The sequence below is a fragment of the Corapipo altera genome, unplaced genomic scaffold (genome assembly GCF_003945725.1).
Source record: "Corapipo altera isolate COAL_440 unplaced genomic scaffold, ASM394572v1 2b, whole genome shotgun sequence".
In the NCBI taxonomy this organism is placed as follows: Eukaryota; Metazoa; Chordata; class Aves; order Passeriformes; family Pipridae; genus Corapipo; species Corapipo altera.
The window spans coordinates 26,916,586-26,929,955 of record NW_020884874.1 but is presented as its reverse complement, the minus strand read 5'-3'; the positions used below and the strand labels follow the sequence as shown (position 1 = coordinate 26,929,955).

At 37.9% G+C, this 13,370-nt stretch overlaps 1 protein-coding gene across 5 annotated transcripts in view; it reads right to left on the bottom strand.

The window, feature by feature from the left end:
• Window positions 1-2,510: 2,510 nt before the first annotated feature.
• RGS17 (regulator of G protein signaling 17) overlaps window positions 2,511-13,370 on the bottom strand; it is a 74,386-nt gene continuing 63,526 nt past the window's right edge. For 4 of the 5 annotated variants that reach the window (XM_027633870.1, XM_027633866.1, XM_027633867.1 and 1 more), the window contains exons 3-5: window positions 11,607-11,696; window positions 9,486-9,720; window positions 2,511-5,990 (exon numbers count right to left, since the gene is read on the bottom strand). In XM_027633870.1, coding sequence (XP_027489671.1) covers window positions 5,802-5,990; window positions 9,486-9,720; window positions 11,607-11,696 — 514 coding nt within the window. In that variant the 3' untranslated portion in view covers window positions 2,511-5,801. The remainder of the gene's footprint in view (window positions 5,991-9,485; window positions 9,721-11,606; window positions 11,697-13,370) is intronic. The other variant, XM_027633869.1, reaches the window with a different exon arrangement.

Genomic DNA, 13,370 nt, shown 5'->3' with positions numbered 1-13,370 from the left:
AATAAACGAAATATTTTAGTGTTCTGCGACAGTGAATCATAGAATAGAATGACAGAATCAACCACGTTGGAAAAGACCTCCGAGATCTTCAAGTCCAACCCTCAATCCAACACCACTGTGGTTACTAGACCATGGCACTAAGCGCCAAATCCAGTCTCATCTTAAAAACCTCCAGGGACAGCAAATCTACCACCTCCCTGGGCAACCCATTCCAAGGTCAGATTACTCCCTCTGTAAAACATTTCTTCTTGATATCCAACCTAAGTCACCCCTGGCATAGTTTAACACCATGCCCTCTTGTCCTACTGCTGGTTCCCTGGGAGAAGAGACCAACCCCCACCTGGCTACAACCTCCTTTCAGGAAGCTGTAGAGAGTGATGAGGTCTCCACTGAGCCTCCTCTTCTCCAGGCTAAACAACCCCAGCTCCCTCAGCCTCTCCTCATAGGACTTGTGCTCGAGTCCCTTCACCAGCCTTGTTGCTCTTCTCTGGACCTGATCCAGCACCTCAACATCCTTCCTGAACTGAGGGGCCCAGAACTGGACACAGTACTCCAGGTGTGGCCTCACCAGTGCTGAGTACAGGGGAAGAATCACTTCCCTGGTCCTACTGGCCACACTATTCATGATCCAGGCCAGGATGCCATTGGCCTTCTTATTTACCTGGGCACACTGCTGGCTCATGTTCAGCTTCCTGTCAATCCCAACTTCCAGGTCCCTTTCTTCCTGGCTGCTCTCCAGCCACTCTGTACCCAGCCTGTAGTGCTCCATGAGGGTGTTGTGGCCAAAGTGCAGGACCTGGCACTTAGTCTTGTTGAACCTCATCCCATTAGAATCAGACCATCTCTCCAGCTTGTCCAGGTCTCTCTGAAGAGCCATTCTGCCTTCCAAGCAGATCAACACTCCCCCCCCAGATGACAGTTTTACTACTGTGTGAACCCTGCTTGTGAAGATAAGTATGGAAAAGTCAGGAAATTTAGAGTAAGGGGGAATTTAATGTAAAGCTTTTGAAAAGAAAGAAAGGTAGTGTGAGTCAATCACTGATGGTCAGCCTTTGAACTGTATCCCTGTTTTAAACTGGAAGGATGGATTTCCACAGTGTGAGTTCACAGACAAATGAAGGGGCAAAATCTGGATTTTGGTGTAATGTTAAATAATATGCTGACAATGTTTCTGTTAGGTTTTTGTCAGATGATTTTGGCACCATTATTGTTTTGTTCTTTCATCCCACAAACATAACTTCTACTGATGGTGGAAGTATTCAGGACATACATGAACAAGACTGATGTTCTGTCATTGCAAATGTACTCAGGGTATTGGTGAGCAGGACTGGACCTTTGTCACTGCATCAGAGTCTCCGAATGTGCTACCATGCTACCCTTCTCAAAAAACAACAGCGTTATGGGCCAAGAACAAAACCTATTTTGAAGTTGGTAGTTAGACAAGGGTCAAGTTAACTTGGAGCAGACATTGCAGCTGCTGATGTGCAACCTTAATTTTTTGCTTTGTTGGATTTGATAAGGACTGTTAAGGCTCTGTTGGCTGGGTTAATGATGCCAGGAGCAGGCTCTCAGACATTGTGGAGGTGTTAGGTTTGCTCCTGGTGGTATAGGAAGTTGCTAGAGATTTTCTTGTATCAGCTTTGATTGCTTTTGAGTTGGTATTGTGGAATGCTTATATTAAATGGCTTTCACAAGCACTCACTGCACATAGAAGATGCAGGTTCCTGAGCAGGTTCAGGCCGTGGTCAGTCCAGCAAGCTGCACTTATGGAAAAAGCTCCTCACCTGTTTTTAGATACTGGTTCCACAGACAAATGCTCCTTGTGATCAAATTTGCTGCCTAGGAAAGCAAATTTGGCATCAGGTGACAGCTTAAACCCTGGCTGTTTAAAGTAGAGTGTAGTTGTCCTTTAGTTGCTTGGTTTAGATCACAGACACTTTAGCATGCCTTTAACTTAAAACAGAGCTATTACTAGCTTAAATCTGGTTTGTGTCCACTCTCTGTTGTCCTGTGAATGGATCACGTGGACTCCACAGGTACTCAAGTGAGTTGTGGACGGGCTGTGGACCTGGAAGCACTATGGCCACACTTCCATGCTACCGAGTGGTCTGGAACTCAGTTGGTTAACCTGCAGCCCAGCCACCTGTGTCACTGGCCTGTCTTTTCTCCATCATACCTTTAGTCTCCTTAATACCATATGTGCCTTCAGCCTAATTTGAATACTCATGATACTATCTGTGGGTTTTGCTTTATCCTGGGTATCCCAAACTACTTTCAGCTCAGTTATGTGAAAGCTGGCTGTAAACAGCTAGGTTGAACACATGCGTAACACAATATAGATTCATTTTTTTTTTGAAACCTAAAGGTCAGGTGCTCTGCTTATTGGTGGCTATTTGGCATTAGGCTGTATTCGACAGAAATATTAAACACTGGGCAAAAGTGACAAAAACATAACTCACTTTCTGTAGTGCACTTGCTATATACATTCTCATGAAAAACTGAAATACAAGTTAAATACATACTTATTTTATTGCAGGCTATAGAATAAGTGTATTTAGGCAGTTTTTCAAAGTGTATTGTACACTGCATGCACAATAAATCAGTTTAATAGCTTGACTGTTTTACAATTTGTGTTCAAAGAACTATATGATAGGCAATGAAATCATGTTACAGCATGACTTATTGTCCATTTGGACTACATCCATTTTGTTATAAAGAAATTTTTGGAAATACAAACTGATTAATGAAATATATATTAAATATTTTAATATCAGCATTTGCTCCAAGAAAGAAACTTCACATGCTATATTCAATTTTTAAATCCCTCCAAATAGAGGATTTTAGACAATAAATTTTGAACGTGATTTCATTGCAGTATTACACTGAAGATTGGTGTAATATTTTTCAAAATGATGTCACAGTTTCTAAATACAGATTTTGGAATTTTATGCTAGAAATCAAGATAATATTTCAGGGCCTGCACATCTAGCTTTAAAACTGTCTCGAAAGGATGACTTGTTCATGTTGACAAGAACTTCTACCTGTGTGAAATATCTTATAAAGATAGCTAATGACTAGCAGGTCACCATCAAATAGTAACATTGAGAATATTCAAGTCTACATTTGTAAAGACTTATGCATGCAGTTTTGTCTCTTACACATTGTTTAGATGTGTGGACTAAATGTATTGTGCCTCAAACACCAACAACTCGAAATTACACTATGTAAATATATACATATATGATGCTGTATATGTTTAGTACCACAGTAAATATAACTGTAATCAAATGATACTAGACATATGTAGGACCATAGTTAAATTCTAAGTAAGAAAAAAGTCAGAGAAATTCAGTATTTCACAGTAGAAGGAGGCAGTGCTTTCTTACTGAATTTTCCCCCCTCAGGACTTGTAAACATCATAGCTCTTATTCTATCAGTATAATAATTGAATATTTTATTCATAATGGTAAATAGCTAACCAACATGAATAAAGTTGTCAAAACACAGTAACACTTTCAGACAAAACAGGTATTTATTAAAAGAAACATTTATAAATATTTTGTCTTGCATTTTAAACTACATTTTCATAAATAACAATATTTAAAAGTGCTGAATATGGTAGGATAGTCAGCAACGCCACTGTAAACAGATTTGTTTTCCACTTTGCAGATTTTTTTTTTCTAGATCCCATTTTGTCAAACACTACAACAGTTAAAATATTTGCATAGGGAATAGAGAATAGCCCTTTTAATCATCTCCTGAATTCTTTATAAATTACAAAACCAAATGAGTTTAAGAAACAGTTTGTTAAATTGTTCGTATATATCTCCAAAAAAAGCACACAGGTTTCAAGTAAAAAGAATGACTAAAAAATTCCCCAAACTTGCTATTTGAAGCATGTTCAATAAATTAAGAAAATGAGAGGTAGTAAAACAAAGGGAAAAAAAGAAGCCCCAGAAGACAAACTAAGACCTGCATCCTCCCAGTTACTGTATCACTGCCTTGGCAGCAGCGGTTCCCGCCAAAGAGGGCATCAGAGGCTGCCCGAGGGGACTAACTGGGTGGTTGGAGCCAACTGTGCTTGGGCTAGATTCCACTCAAGGACACAACTGCCAGATCTGCCAGTCCAATCAAAAGCAACAGGCTTATGTCATGTTTAGTCCTACGTAAGTGAGAAGAACCTTGCCTCTTAAGTCTTAGTATAGTATTAAATATATATATGTGTATATATATATATACACACACATACGTACATATATGTATTTAGCAAGTATTCAAAGACATTTCTTGGTATATCTTTAGCAGTTTATGAGAGATGCTAATGCTCATTTTGCTTGTGTATGGTGGGTATGAGGATAGGTTTTTTGAAGTTCCAAGTCACTGTCTCTTTAAACATCAAAATGTGTCCTGAAATGGGACATTTTTTTGATAAAAAGGCCAAGCAAACACCTATTAAAAACACCATGGCAGCCAAGTGATGGGAGTACTATGCTGCCTTACCTCTGATTAAGGGCTCAGTACAGGATTCTTTACCCAGGAAAGACACCCATTGCATTTCCATAGGCATTTTGCTTGGGTAAGATCTGTAGGTTTAGGAGCCCTTGAAGTTTGGTTTAGTATTACTCTCCAAACCCCTTGTTTTCAAGGAGTTATTCGAAATCAATGAGGCTAGAAGCTAAGCTAAGTCTTCTTTAACCTGCCACCTTGTAAAACATTACTTTGTTTAAAAACATTTTTTACCAGATTTAGCTTTCAAAAAAAATCTTACAGGACAGATGCAATTCATCAAAAGGTTCTAAAATGCTCTAAAATGCTACATGTAGGCAATCTTTTATTAAATTTCTTTATTCAAAAAACTAAATTATCAAGCTCTTTGTGTTTTTTTTTTTTGTTTTGTTTTGTTTTTTGCTGAAGTACATACATTATACAACAGTGTTAGAACTGGATAGCCAGTCTTTAATAAATCAATTACAGTATCTGACATCTGAAATGTACATTGAAAATCTTTGTTCTTTTAACAATTTAACAATATCAGCGCATAGATTTTGTCACCCAGATATGGATCCCTTTAAGTGATTTGTGCTTTTTTTTCTTTTCTTTTTTTTTTTTTTTTTTTGACATTGCAAACTCTGTAATGAAAATGCCACAGTTTTGGCAGTGAACAACCAAAGGAATCCTCCACTTGATTTATTTTAAATAAACAGTGATAAATAGCTCTTTTTCTCTGTACAGAAATATTGGCTTCAAAAAGTCAGCGTATTGTACTCAGTAGAGGATGTTGAGTAATGCTACACCTTAAAAATTGGCTTTTTTCAGTTAGTGATGTTAAAAAATGCAAGCCTCTTTCTGGTTTGCTGCAATTGTATCTATGTACCATAGGACTGTATTGCACAAAAAAAGTCCTTCAATACAGATATAATTTATGTTATTGGATTAAATATTGCAACAACTAAGTGGTAAGTGAAGCAGTTTTACCTTGCACATGCAATGTGAGGATACACAAGGAGACTGTTCATAAAACTACAAATACATCATTGCAATCTTGACTGCAGTAGGGTGAAAGGAGTGTGAAACAAATGTATTTTGGCAAATCCATTCTTCCCCTCCCACACCATCTTGAGCAAGTAGGACCTTGGTAAAAATGTAGACAGAGATCATAATATGTATTTGTTTTCTTCACAGTAGCCTGAGTAGTGCTAAACTGTAGTTCTCCAGGAACCCAGCTCCAGATGTTATTAAACTACTTTTCTTCCATCCCACCCACCCAAAAAAAATCAAGTTATTTTGTTTGAAAATTAAAACTAAGTTTCAGAAGTAGAGCCTGTAATACTTTCAACAAGAGACTTATAAATCTGAGAGTTCAAAAACCTTGGAAAAGAGTCTCTGTGCATTAGGGTGTATATCTGGAGCTGGGCATCTTCATACATGTGAGGGCTGGGATCCAACAAGTTTCTGTTGATCACTTCTCTCACCCGGGAATCAAGACTAACCTGAAGAAGATAAGAACAGAATAATATTAAACAACAATGTTGGAAAAGCTGTAATATGTATCTTCTTTCCTCATGGCTCCGTTGAACATGCTGACTTTATCAGTTTAGTTAGGTGATGCTCTGTGCTTCTTTCAGAGCCATCACACAATTACTGTGTAATGCACTGAGACCATCAACCCTATTTCAGTTTTGACTTGATCTTAGCATCCATCTTAAAATCTGTACAATGAAACACAGCTGTATAACATTAAATGCAGTGCAACTAAACTGAGCTCTGCAGTAACCTGAATTTTCCAAAATATGCTATTTTACCCTAAAAAAATAATTTTTATGTACTTAAAATTATTTCTCTGAAATTAATGTTGAATTACCCTCATTCAGAGGGCTGAAATGCTCTTTTTTTTTTTTTTCTTTTTTTTCTGAGCATTTGTGGTTAAGCTTTTAGAAGCTTTCTATTCATCATTCTCACCTGGCTGCCTACAGTTTTTTGCCATTTTTTTCAGGCACTACTCTTGTTCCTCACAAATTACTCAGAGTTTTTACAATTTTTAGAGTTAGTCTTCCCATTAATATTAACTGTTTCAGGTTTATAAGGTTTATTTTCTTTTCAAAACTATTTAATATCTGGTAATTTATACTTTCAGGATATCATATGTCCATATTGAAGTTGTTAGCAAATTTCAGTTTTAACTTCTCATTTACTTACAATTTGTAATGAACTGCTGTGTCTAGGCAGAAAAGGACATATTATGCTTGGGATGAATGCACAGATGATTTTAATATATCATTTAGAAATTTGAGTGAATGTACAGCTTATCCACAAAATGCTCTAAAACCCAGCAAATTAATGCCTTCTGGATTAAATAAAATGACAGTAGCAGGAAAGCCCAGTGAGACTAGCAAGGTTTACTCAGCTAAGAAGAAAAAGGCTAAAATATTGAGCAGAGAAAGGCCAAGCAGAGATCAGTTAAGCTACTGTGATTTACACCAAATTGCAATCTGGCCCTGCTACTCTGCAGCCATACAAAAACACTTTCATAGTGCCTGAAGGATTGAATTCAACCCTGGAAAGCTCCATGTACTAAGATACCTTGACATATGAAGGATGGTAGCTAGGATGAAAACTGAGAACATGTTTGCACGTGTGAGTTTGTGTGCTTTTATATGTGGTGAAGCAAAGTCTTTGAAACACACTGCTGTGGTGTGATATGGTATGGTACAGTATGGCACTGAGAAGTAAATATACATTTTCAGTATATCTTCAGTACCAACTGTAGAATCTGGCATTGTTGGTTTGTTGGCATATTGGAGGATGTTACTGACACAGCAGACAAGCTCTTTCTCTTCCAATATTTGCTGTGACTTGGTTATCAGTCACAAAGTACAACTATGATGCAGATGAACTGCAAGTAACCTGTTGCCTATTCATGCTAGGAAACTGTACCTATTACTCAAGTACACTATCTCTGCAGAACATTCATTACACCTGCCCTACACGTGCTCTCCAAGCACTCATTGCTGCACCTGCAAGCAGCACCCCATTGCTGCGTCCCTCCTGTCCAGCTCTGAGATGGATGGGCAGTGAGCAGTGCTCTGTCAGTGGCTATGAGCAACCTCTTTGCTTACCCACCCTGCTGCTTCCACTCCTGGTTCTTGCACAGCAGCCCTACAGCTACGTGAATTAAGGAATCTGAAAGTGCCATTTCTTTTTTGGGCTGTTTTCTGATTGAATTCACTGTTTAACTAAGGTATCCGTGCAAGCAGACTGGGCGGCACAGCAGGAACAAATGGACCAGTGGAATTGCTCAGCCAGTGACTGCGTGCAGGGATGTAGTGCTGAGGTAGTTTCAAGTGGCAGTGTTGCATCCATGCATCTTCAGAATTTATTTGAATAGATTTCAATCCCAGATCATTGCATTTCTGCAGCACAGAAATGACACACTAAGATTTAATCAATTCTCCCCCCCCCACAGGCACATGTATTTATATAAAAAAACCCGTTTGTGCAGGTAACTAATTGGCTATTCAATATCATATATAGCAGTTTGGATACAAAAAAACCAAAACAAAACCTAAAATTTGACAGGTTGGTGGGGTTTTGAGCCATTGAGCATAGTAAAAGTTAATAGCACTTATAGAATGAAAAAAAAATTAATTATGGAACATTAATTTGCATTGTATTTCTTCAGTGACTCACTAAAGCCAGATGGCAAAACTACTTGGAATTACTAAAGGTATTTTCTTGATAAACAGATGAATACAAGGTTGTCTGTTTAGACCACCAAGACCTTCTGCCTCAATAACTTCATCACTGAACGAGTGATGCTAAATATTTCAGCTCTTATGCCGAAAGGTAACATCTGGAATGGGATGCCTGGATGAAAAGAACTTTTCAGCTCCCATGCTGTTCCTAAAGGATCGCAAAGAGTTCTTGTTTGCCTCCTAAGATTTCCAGTATGGGCAGGAGAAACTGGATTGATGAGATCTGCACATACACAGTGTTTGAATTTTAACTGCTGGTTGATCTTAGCTTAAAAAGACAGCTGAGCATTCATCACATGTATATGTAGTAAAGATATTGTATTAGAAGAAAGACTCATTATTAGCTTGCTGTATTGATTGTAGTATCTCACTCAAGGCAAAAGTAGACACTATGGCACAACAGAAGATAATGGAGCTATAAATTGCTGTTGGCTTCATTCATATGAATGAAGTTGCAAAGTATTCTTGAACGCAGTGCCAAAGTAAAATGTAGAAAGCAAGGTCCACAGTGAGCATAAATTAGCCATTGAGTAGGAAGTCAAATGCAATGTACAGAGACAAGGCAAATGTGATAAAGGTACATTATGTGGCCTAAGAAAGACTCTTCCATAGTGCTTTTATATTTATGTATCTCTGTATTCCAAAACATTGTTTAATAGGGCATGCTTTTTCTTTACTCCAGGTGAAGATAATTTCAAAATGTCTATTTCAATTAAGGGGTTGAAGAAAATCTAAAATAATTTCCTAGATATTATATGTTTCATTGGAGAAAATATGTGGTCTTCATTTTTGGATTTTCACGTAGGAATAACAAGAGCAAATTTGGATTTTCTCCCAGACAGCTGTTGCAGCACATAACTCTATAAGGATTATGATTTAAATTCCTTAATTTTGGTGCCTTTTCTCCAGAAATCCATTTGTATTACTTACCTCCTCTCTCTGGCAGATATGTGGCATTGCTGAAGATGCATACCTATTTCTCAGCCTTCTCTTACTAGAGTTTCTTGAGTTTCTTCTTATAGAGAACTTAAATGTGTTGTGGTCAGTGATACTAAATGACCCAGCACCTGTGTCTCTACTTTTTCTGTCCCTTCCTTTCCTGATTTAATGTCCATACTAGGACTTTCATCTGACAGATCAGGCAGGCTTTCATACTCCCATCCTGACAATTCAGAGTATAACATTTCTGCTCTGGAATAACAGAAAATACAAATGTAACATTTACAGATTTACCTCTTTTGGTGATAGTATAGAAATGTAATCTTCATATATAAGCCTTGCTTTTTCTTCAATAACTTTCTTGTTCTGTTCCTTCTTTAGATCTTCACATGCAAGCCAGAAAAGCAGGTTCTCCTCACTATACTCTGTTCTAAGAAACTCTCTGAAAAGGTTCCTCCCAGCTGGTGTTTTCATCATCTTGTCAAAATTCTGAGCCCAAGACAAAATTTCATCTGCAGTAGGGTTTTGGCTGCAAAAGCAAATATAATTACAAATATGCTTCTATTTTTGTAACAGTGTTTTCATACATTTGCCCAAAAATTCTCCTTTCAAATGCACTTTAGTCCAAAGTGAAAACTGGAAGCAACAAGGCTTCATCAGTGATGAGGGAATTTTGTTCCCTCTTCGCTTGTGCATTCATTATCTCAATAGCCCACTAAACATGTTTCATGTTATGAGACATGCACTTGGCTTTCTACAAGTTTTCTGCTAGTGTTCCTAGCCATGCGACCCAAAGACAAAATCCCACAGCAGCACTGAATTCCTATCTCTGCAGATAAAGAAGATGTGATTGCAGGAAGATGGAAATAGACTCTCTTTCATGAGGGTTTTAGATGACACCTGATGTTCCTGCCTGCTTCTGATGGTGACTGGCCAAAATTTGGCTGCCACACAATTTGGTTTAGGAAGAAAAAGAAAAATAAAAGCCTCTTGGCAGCCAAAAGCATACTAATGAGCCCCAACAAACTAGTAATTCAGAGAGCTTTTAAATTAGCATATTTCTCTGTGCTTGTGCCTAAGGGTTGCTAAGCTTCACTCTGTTTGGTGCTATTGACCTGAATGATGATCTATTGGCATGAGATGTGATGGATGTTGCTGGCACACTGGAAAGAGAAAAAATGGGAAAAAGTCCTTATTCCCATTTCCTGAAGGAAACTATTTGTGGCTTTTAACAGTGGATGCAGTGGATAAGTGATCAGAAGACTAACTTGCGTCACTAATCCATTAATGTGCCAATGAATAGCTTGAGAAGGTAATAATCTGAATTAGTTAACAATTAAATACAGTTTCAAACTTAATTCTGAGTGCCCACCCTTCCCTTCCTGATCCAAAACAAGAGCTTTGCTAGCTGTTGTTAATAGTTTCTGTGTAATCATAATGTACAATAAGTGACATTTGTCTATATAATTTCTCTTCAAGTCCATTTATCAAGTCCTACTCTGCATGCAAGGCAGACTGGATGATAGGAAGTTATTTGTGATAAATGATAAATCAGAAAGAGTTTAACATTTAAACTGTCCTGCAAAATAATTGTAACCTGAATGAAAAAGTTTAAACACAGATGTGAAGGTGAAAAATCTTCTCTCTGAGGAGAGTGCAAACAATCTGTTCAGGTGGATGTTGCTGACAAGCAAGCTGTATTCCCTTACTGTTTGTTGGGAAGCTCTCTTCACTACAGTATTTTTCGGAAATTTATGACATTGTCCTCTCATAAAAGACTATGATTAGCAATGAAGACAATGAGTTGTTTGGGTTGCTTTTACCATCAGACATGTCCTCTAAAGTTTTAATTTGCTTTTCCTGGGATTAGAGAACTGAGAGCCTTTGATAGGTTAGCATTTTTCCACACACAACAAATATTGGCCCAAGCTTTAGACAGAAATAGAAGCTCAGACTTTCAGTGTGTTTAATCCAATTTTCAAGGTATGTGCTTTTTAGTTTATTTGAGTGAAACCATTGTCCAAGCTGTTTTATGAATGGCAGCCATGTTGAAAATCTGATTGTGAAGTGCACTTGCCCATTAGTTTTTCTTCTTGTTTGGATAAACAGAAGAAAATGATCTGACAGGTAGCAGAGAATTTTTATAGAGATCCACATATGGAACCATCCATGCACCTCCCATTCTTCCCCATAGTTCCTCCCCACAAATAAGAAACCATAAATAAACCTGACTTATGAATCAATGTCTCTGTTGTCATTTCATTGTCAGGACAGATTTTGCTTCTTTTTGGATACATTTTTTTTGGAGGAAAAGCAATTAAAAGGACTTTCCCAAAGCACAAAACACAAAGCAATTCTTAAAATTAGTTAAAGACAAATTAAAACATTTACTAGACAGCAGTTAGAACAACTTACCATTCTTCTATGACTTGGATACTCTCCAGTTTGGTCGTATGCGTTGGCCTTCCTGCATTGTCTCCTCTGTCTTCATTCCTAACAGTGAGGCTGCAATGTAGTACAACACTTTATTTTGTCTAGAGAAAGTTAATTTAAAACAATGACTATAGTAATGACAACTTTTAAAAGATATAAACCTATATAAAGGGTCATTTTTCACTCTTGCCTCTAAACTTTTGGAGAAAACTTTTTATAATGACTTTTCCGCTGTGTTCTGATGAATATTAATTAACAGTTGCTATCAGCACGTGCATTTTTTTAGAAGCTCACAGTTTATCCGCTGAAAGGGAAAAACTTAGAGGTCACTTTTGGAGTGATTTCACTTAGTAAACTGAGAATATCAGTGACAATAAGGGTAGAGGGGGATAAGAATATCTGAATTGGACATTGATGGGGTTTTGGTGCCCCACTAGTTCTGGGTAGTTTTTCATTCTTCATGAACATTCCCTTTCTCGTCTCCAGGATATGGTAACAGTAGATGGCTCAGATACAGAACTTAGTATGTGGCAGCTCCTTATGATTTCCTCCTCTGACCTAAATTTGTTTTCCATTCCAAAAAGTAAAACTGACAAGCCTCTGAACAGAAAGGGATCCGTTATTGTCATATTACCACAAGCAAGGAAAGGAAAGATTTCCTTTACTTGAGGACGTTTTTAATGCTTTTTCTTCTTTTTCAGAGCTGCTAACTAGCATCACTTATTTTTCTGCAGATACCTTTTTAATCAGATTTGCTTTAGTGGTAGCGGTATCCTCTGTGTGTGTTCTCTGTGAATGTTCTGGAATGTATTTTTGCCAGCACAACCAAAATTCCTGATAACTACTGAAATAAAGTATGTTTTGAGTGACATAGTTATTCATACAGGAAACCTGGTTCCAATAATTAAGCTTAAGAAGCGGAATGTAGTAAGGAGATGGAAATTTCCCTTTATCAGGTGTTCCCTATGTATCCAATTAAGAGAAAACAAGCAACCAAGCAAAAAATCCCCCTCCCAATCCCAAGAGAGCTCATCTTTTGAATATTGAGTATTCACCATACAATGATGCTCTCAGTCATCCTTGAGAGTTGCTACACAAAAATATGTTGGTAGAATAAAGCTTCTCCCTCTCCCACTAATCTGAAAAACTCAACGCTCAGCTCTAAAAAGAAATCCCAGCTCTGAGACATTTTTAGTACAAAGAACCTTTCTTTCTAGACCCTCTGTATTTATAAGTCTCTTCAACACTTTTTTCAAGCATTTGGCAGACTTAATAGGTGATCTCAAACGCTGTTCTGAAAACTGGAAGTTTAGGCTTCCAGGTAAAGCAGAGCACATATTAAGACTTAAACATTACAAAGACGTACACTTTCAAACGAAGCTCTTTGATACTGGTTGCTCCTTCACTTACCTGCCAAGACCTTAGTTCAGGCCCTTGGTCCTACTTCCCCTGTTACAGCGTAGGAATGCAGCTCCAGTGCTGCTAAGGTGTTAGGGTGTCATCAACTGCTGCAGGAGAAACAACACATCCTGAACTCTGGGGTTGGCAGGTAAAAAGCCTTTCTATCTCCTCTGACCTGTTCGTCAGTCTAAAGAGGGAGCACCCAGGAAAGACAACAGGAGTTCCGTATACAGGAGGAGAAAAAAAAAGGGACCATCCACTTTCTTCTGTCTTGTAATCTTTAAGTCCCCACATGTAACTGCTTAGGGTCACCTTGCATCTGGCCAGAGTACAGAGTTGGGGTGA